Source organism: Penaeus chinensis, unplaced genomic scaffold, assembly GCF_019202785.1.
Source record: "Penaeus chinensis breed Huanghai No. 1 unplaced genomic scaffold, ASM1920278v2 CTG_8787, whole genome shotgun sequence".
Lineage (NCBI taxonomy): Eukaryota > Metazoa > Arthropoda > Malacostraca > Decapoda > Penaeidae > Penaeus > Penaeus chinensis.
In genome coordinates this window covers 1-7,360 of record NW_025918742.1, presented here as the reverse complement: position 1 = coordinate 7,360, position 7,360 = coordinate 1, and the positions used below count along the sequence as shown (strand labels likewise).

The window sequence follows — 7,360 nt, the reverse complement described above, 5'->3', positions numbered from 1 at the left end:
GAAAACGTCGAAGGAACCAGGTAAACGAGGGAAATCGTCGAGGAAACCCAAGGTAACTGAGGAAATCGTCGAGGAAATCGTCGAGGAAGGAAAACCATTGGTGATGCGAGGAATCGTCGTGGAACGAAAGAAAATCGAGGAAATCGTCGAGGAAACCCAAGGAAATCGAGGAAATGTCGAAAAACCCAAGGTAACTGAGGAAATCGTCGAGGGAACCAGGTAACGAGGAAATCGTCGAGGAACCAAAGGTAACTGAGGGAATTCGTCGAGGAACACAAGGAAAATCGAGGAAATCGTCGAGGACCCAAGGAAAATCGATGAAATCGTCGAGGAACCCAAGGTACTGAGGAAATCGTTCGAGAAACCCAACGGGACTTAGGAAAATCGTTCGAGGAACCAAGGTGATTGAGGAAATCGTCGAAGAAACCCAGGTTAAACTGAGGAATTCGTCGAGGACCCAGGGAACTGAGAAATCATCGAGGAAATCGTCGAGGTACCCAAGGTAACTGAGGAAATCATCGAGAAATCGTCGAGGAACCCAGGTAACTGAGGAAATCGTTTCGAAGAAACCAAGGAAACTGAGGAAATCGTCGAGGAAAACCCAAGGTGACCAAGAAATCGTCGAGTGGAAACCCAAGGTAACTGAGGAAATCGTCGGAGGAACCCAAGGTAACCGAGGAAATCGTCGAGGGAACCAAAGGTAACTGAGGAATTCGTCGAGGAACCCAAGGAAATCGAAGGAAATCGTCGAGGAAACGCAAGGACAATCGAGGAATAAATCGTCGAGGAAACCCAAGGTAAACTGAGGACATCGTCGAGGAAACCCAAGGTGACTGAGGACTCGGTGAGGAACCCAGGTGACTGATGAAAATCATCGAGAATCCAAAGGTGACTGAGGAAATCGTCGAGGAAACCAGGTAACTGGGAAAATCGTCGAGGCACCCAATGGTTAACCGAGGAAATCGTCGACGTTACCAAGGTATGAGGAAATCGTCGAGGAAATCCCCGTAAGGACACCATGGTGACCGAGGAAAACTCGTTCCGAGGGAAACCAAAGGAAATCGAGGAAATCGTGGGAACCCAAGGAAATCGAGGAAATCGTCGAGGAACCCAAAGAACGTGGAAATTCGTTGAGGAACAAAGGTACTGAGGAAATCGTCGAGGAAATCATCGAAGAACCCAGGTCAACTGAGGAAAATTCATCGAGGAACCCAAAATTGACGAGGAAATCGTCGAGGAACCCAGGTAATGAGGAAATCGTCGAGGGAACCCAATTGACTGAGGAAATCATCGAGGAACCCAAGTTGACTGAGGAAATCGTCGGGACCGAAGGTGACTGAGGAAATCTCGAGGAACCAAGGTGAATGAGGAATCGTCGAGGAACCAAAGGTAAATGAGGAAATGTCGAGGAACCCAAGGAATCGAGGAATCGTTTCGAGGAACCCAAGGAAATCGGATGAAATCGTCGAGGAACCCAAGGTAACTGAGGAACTCATCGAGCGAACCAACGGGTAGCTAACTGAGGAAACACGAGAAAATCGTCGAGGACCAAGGTAACTGAGGAAGGAAATCGTCGACGAACCCGAGGTAACTGAGGAAATCGTCGAGGACCCAAGGTGACCGAGGAAATCGTCGAGGTAACCAAGGTAACTGAGGAAATCGTCGAGGAACCCAAGGTAACCGGAAATCGTCGAGGGGAACCAAAGGTACTGAGGAATTCGTCGAGGAACCAAGGAAATCGAGGGAAAATGTCGAGGAACCCAAGGAAATCGAGTAAATCGTTCGAGGAACAAGGTAACTGAGGAAACGTCGAGGAACCCAGGTGACTGAGGAAAATCGTCGAATAACCCAAGTTGACTGAGAAATCGTCGATGGGAACCCACAGGTGACTGAAGAATCGTCGACAGGAACCAAAGGAAATCGAGGAATTCGTCGAGGAACCCAAGGAATCGAGGAATCGTAGAGAACGCCAAGGAAATCGTCGTGGACACCCAAGGTTATTGAGGGAAAGGAAATCGTCGAGGAACCTGTTGATGGAGAAATCACGAGGACCCAAGGTAACTGAGGGGAAATCGTTCGAGGAAACTCAAGGTGACAAGGAAACGTCGAGGAACCAAGGTGATTGAGGAATCGTCGAGGAACCCAAGTTAAACTGAGGGAATCGTCTCGAGTTAACCAAGGTAATGAGGAAATCATCGAGGAATCGTCGAGGAAATCGTCGAGTACCCAAGGGTGACCGAGGAAATCGTCGAGGAACCCAAGGTAACTGAGGAAATCGTCGAGGAACCCAAGTTATCCGAGAGGAAATCGTTCTAGGAACCCAAGTTAACTGAGGGGAAATCGTCGGAGGAAAATCGTCAAGGAACCATGGTGACGAGGAAATCGTGAGGAAAAACCAAAGGAAATCGAGGGTACATCGTTCGAGGAACCCAAGGAAATCGAGGAAATCGTCGAGAACCCAAGTAAACGAGGAAATCGTCTTGAGGAACCAAGGTATTAAACTGAGGAAATCGTCGAGGAAATCCATCGAAGAACCCAAGGTAACTGACGGGCAACATCGAAGATCCAAAGTGACGAGGAAATCGTTTCGCGGAACCAAGGTAACTGAGGAAATCGTCGTTCCGACGAACAATGGGACTGAGGAAATCATCGAGGAACCCAAGGTAACTGAGGAAATCGTCGAGGAACCAAGGTGACCGAGGAAATCGACGAGGGACCCAAGTGATTGAGGAAACGTCGAGGAACCCCAAGGTAACTGAGGAATCGTCGAGGAACCCAAGGTAACTGAGGAAATCATCGAGGAAATCGTCGAGGAACCCAAGGTTAACTTAGGAAATCATCGAGAAAACGTTCGAGGAACCCAAGGTAAACTGGGAAATCGTCGAAGAACGCAAGGTAACTGAGGAAATCAACGTTCGAGGAACCAAGGTGACGAGGAAATCGTCGAGGAACCTAAGTTAACTGGGAAATCGTCGAGGAACCAAGGTAAACAGAGGAAATCGTCGAGGAACCAAGTATACTGAGGTAAATCGTCGAGGAACCAAGGAGAATGAGGAAATCGTCGAGGAATTCGTCGAGGAACCAAGGTGACCGAGGAAATCGTCGAGGAACCCAAGGTAACTGAGGAAATCGTCGAGGCGAACAGCGGTAACCGACGGAAATCGTTCGAGGAAATCGTCGAGGAACCGATGGTGACCGAGGCAAATCGCGAGGAACCAAAGAAGTCCGAGGAAATCGGTGAGAACCCAAGGAAATCGGGAATTCGTCGAGGGAACCAAAGGGAACTGAGGAAATCGTCGTCGAAGAACCCAAGGTAACTGAGGAAATCGTCGAGGAACCCCAGCGTCATGAGGAAATCGTTCGAGGAATCCCAAGGTTACCTGAGAAAATCTTCGAGGGAAACCCAAGGTTACTGAGGAAATCGTCGAGGAACCAAGGTGACGAGGAAATCGTCGAGGAACAAGGAAAACGAGGAAATCGTCGAGGAAACCAAAGGAAATCGAGAAATCGTCGAAAAAACCAAGGAAATACGAAAGATCGTCGAGGAACCCAAAGTAACCGAGGAAATCGTTGAGGAACAAAGTAACTGCAGGAAATCGTCGAGGAATCATCGAAGAACCAAGGTAACGAGGAAATAGGTCGAGGAACCAAAATTGACCGAGGAAATCGTCGAGGAACCAAGGGTAACTGAGGAAATCGTCGAGGAACCATTAGGTAAACCCGAGGAATCGCGAGGAAATGTCGAGAACGATGGCTGACCGAGGAAATCGTTCGCGGAACCCAAAGAAGCGAGGAATCGTCGAGGAACCAAGGAAAAAAAAAAACAAAATCGAGGAAATCGTCGAGAACCAAGGTAACTGAGGAAATCGTCGAAGAACCAAGCGTAACTGAGAAATCGTCGAGGAACCCCAGGTAACTGAGAATCGGCTGAGGAACCCAAGGTTACTGAGAAAATCGTCGAGGAACCAAGGTACTGAGGAATCGTCGAGGAACCCAAGGTGACGAGGAAATCGTAGAGGAACCCAAGGAAATCGAGGAAATCGTCGAGGGGAACAAAGGAAGATCGAAGAAATCGTCGAAAAACCCCAAGGAAATCGAAGAATCGTCGAGGAACCCAAGTAACGAGGGGAAATCGTTGAGTGAACCAAAGGTAACTGAGGAAAATCCGTCGAGGAAATCATCGAAGAACCCCAAGGTAACTGAGGAAATCCGTCGAGGAACCCAAAGTGACCGAGGAAATCGCGGAGGAACCCAAGGTAACTGAGGAACTCGTCGAGAACCCAATGGACTGAGGAAATCAACGAAGGAACCCCCAGAGTACTGAGAAAATCGGTCGAGGGGAAACCCAAGGTAACTGAGGGAAATCATCGAGGAAAATCGTCGAGGAAACCCAATGGTAACTGAGAAATCATCGAGAAAATCGTCGAGGAACCCAAGGTAACTGAGGAAATCGTCCGGAAGAACCCGAGGTAACTGAGGAAATCGTAAAGGACCAAGGTGACCGAGGAAATCGTCGAGGAACCAATGTAACTGAGGAAATCGACGAGGAACCCAAGGGACGAGGAAATCGTCGAAGGAACAAGGTAACATGAGGCAGGAAATCGTCGTGGAAGGAAATATCGAAGAACCAAGGTAACTGAGGAAAAATCGTCGAGGAACCCAAGTGACCGAGGAAATCGTCCGAAGAACCCAAGGTATCTGTGGAGAATCGTCGGGATCTAGGTAACCGGAGGAAATCGTCGAGGAACCAAGGTGAATGAGGAAATCGTCGAAGAAACCCCAAGTTGACGAGGAAATCTTCATCGAGGAACCAAGGTGACTGAAGGAAAATCGTGAAGGAACCAAAGGAATCGAGAAATCGTCGAGGACCCAAGGAAGGGAAATCGAGGAAATCGTCGTGGAACCAAAGCGTGACAGAGAACTGGCGAGGAACCCCACGGTGAAGAGGAAATCGTCGAGGAACAAAAGGTAACCAAGGAAATTGTCGAGGAACCCAAGGTAACTGAGGAAATCGTGAGGAAATCGTCGAGGGAACCCAAGGTGACCGTAGACATCGTTCAGAGGAACCCAATTAACTGAGGAAATCGCGAGGACCAAGGTTATGAGGAAATCGTCGAGGAACCCAAGGTGACTGAGGAAATGTCGAGGAACCCAAGAGGTGACCGAGGAAATCGTCGAAGGAAAACAAGGAAAATCGAGGAAATCGTCGAGGAACCCAAGAGTAAACTGCGAAATGTCTTGGACCAAGGAACTGAGAAAACGTTGAGGAAAACCAAGGTAAACAGAGGAAATCATCAAGGAACCAAGTAACCAGAAAATCGTATTGAGGAGAAGAAGATGGGGAAAAGTTGAAACAAATCTTCAAACATTTTCTTGAGAAATCTGAACTCGCCAAGGACTCATGGATGAAGACAATGACCATCTATGGTTGATAAACTGATTTCCGAGTTGTAGCGAAAAATCTTCGTGGAACCCAAAGTAACTGAGGAAATCGTCGAGGAACCCAAGGTAACAAGGAATTGTCGAGGAACCAAAGGTAACTGAGGAAATCGTTGAGGGGAAATCGTAGAAAGAACCCAAGTAACTGAGGAAATCGTCGAGGAACCAAGGTGCCCGAGGAAATCCTCGAGGAACCAAGGTATTTGACGGAATCGTCGAGGAAACCCAAGGAAACGAGGAAATCGTCGAGGAACCAAAAGGTGATGAGGAATCGTCGAGGAACCCAAGGTGACTGGGAAATCGTCGAGGAACCAAGAAATCGAGGAGATTCGTCGAGGAAACCAGGTGACTGAGGAGATCGTTCGAGGAACCCAAGGTTGACTGAGGAAAATCGTCGAGGAACAAAAGGAAATCGAGTAAATCGTCGAGGAACCAAAGGTGCTGAGCAATCGTTCGAGGAACCCAAGGTGACCGAGGAAATCGTCGAGGAACCAAAGGAAATCGAGGAAATCGTTGAGGAACCAAGGTTGACTGGGGAAATCGTCAAGGAAACCAAATGTATGAGGAATCGTGAGGAACCCAGGTAACCGCAAGGTAATCGTCGAGGAACCCAAATTGATCGAGAAAATCGTTCGAGGAACAAGGGATTGAGGAAATAGTCGGAAGAACCAAGGTACCTGAGGAAATCGTCGAGGAACCCAAGTAACTGAGGAATCATCGAGGAAATCGTCGAGGAACCCCACGATAGGTAACTGAGGAAATCGTCGAAGAACCCAAGGTAACTGAGGGAATACGTCGCGGATCCCAAGGTGACTGAGGAAAATCGTCAAGGAAACCCCAAGGTGATCGAAGAAATCGTCGAGGAACCCCAGGTGATTGAGGAACCTGTCGAGGAACCAAGGTGAACTGAGGAAATCGTCGAGGAACCCAGGTAATGGGGAAATCGCGAGGGACCCAAAACAGGTAATTGAGGAAAATCGTCGAAGTACCCAAGGTAGCTGAGGAAATCGTCGAGGAACCCAACGGTGACCGAGAAATCTTCGGGACCCAAAAGGGATTGAGGAAGGTCGTCGAGGAACCCAAGGTAACTGAGGAAAATCGTCGAGGACCAAGGTAACTGAGGCAATCGTCGAGGACCAGGTAACTGAGAAAATCGGCTCGAGGAAATCGTCGAAGAACAAAGGTAAATGACGGAAAATCGTCGAGGAAATAGTCGAGGAACCAAGGTAACTGAGGAAGGAAATCGTCGAGGAACCAAGGTTAACTGACGGAAAATCGTCGAAGAAAGAAATCGTCGGAGGAACCCAAGGTAACTGACGGAAAATCGTCGAGGAACGGAATCGTCGAGGAACCCAGGTAACTGAGGAAAATCGTCGAACGGAAACCCAAGGTCAATGAGGAAATCGTAGAGGACCCAAGGTTGGACTGAAGAAAATCGTCGTGGACCCAAGGTGATCAGGAAATCGTTCGAGGACCCAGGGATTGAGGAATCGTCGAGGAACCAACGGTGACCGAGGAAATCGTCGAGGAACCCAAGGTAACTGAGGAAATCGTCGAGGACCCAGGTAATTGAGGAAAATCGTCGAAGAACCCAAGGTACTGAAGAAATCGTTCGAGGGAACCGGAAGGTAGGACGAGGAAAATCGTCGAGGAACCCAAGGTGATTGAGAAATCGTCGACGGGAACCCAAGGTAACTGAGGAAATTATGAGGAAAACCAAGGTAACTGAGGAAATCGTCGAGGAAACCCAAGGTACTGAGAAATATCGTCGATGGAAAATCGTCGAGAACCAAAGGTAACTGAGGAAATCGTCGAGGAAAGGGACTAGTCGAGGAACCAAGTGGTAACTGAGGAAATTCGTCGAGGAACCCAAGGTAACTGAGGAAAATCGTCGAAGAAATCGTCGAGGGAACCCAAGGTA

The 7,360-nt window shown here is 48.5% G+C and overlaps 1 protein-coding gene across 1 annotated transcript; it reads left to right on the top strand.

The window, feature by feature from the left end:
• Positions 1–1,018: 1,018 nt before the first annotated feature.
• On the top strand, positions 1,019–7,234 carry LOC125024883 (titin-like; the record flags this gene model as incomplete). The annotated part of the gene is made up of 12 exons (XM_047612650.1): positions 1,019–1,072; positions 1,908–2,118; positions 2,379–2,493; positions 3,146–3,237; positions 3,999–4,195; positions 4,918–4,998; positions 5,455–5,508; positions 5,610–5,727; positions 6,023–6,033; positions 6,249–6,311; positions 6,434–6,523; positions 7,131–7,234. Coding segments are annotated over exons 1-12 (1,190 nt in total), but the record flags the coding sequence as incomplete, so codon positions are not given.
• Between the last annotated feature and the right edge of the window lie 126 nt (positions 7,235–7,360).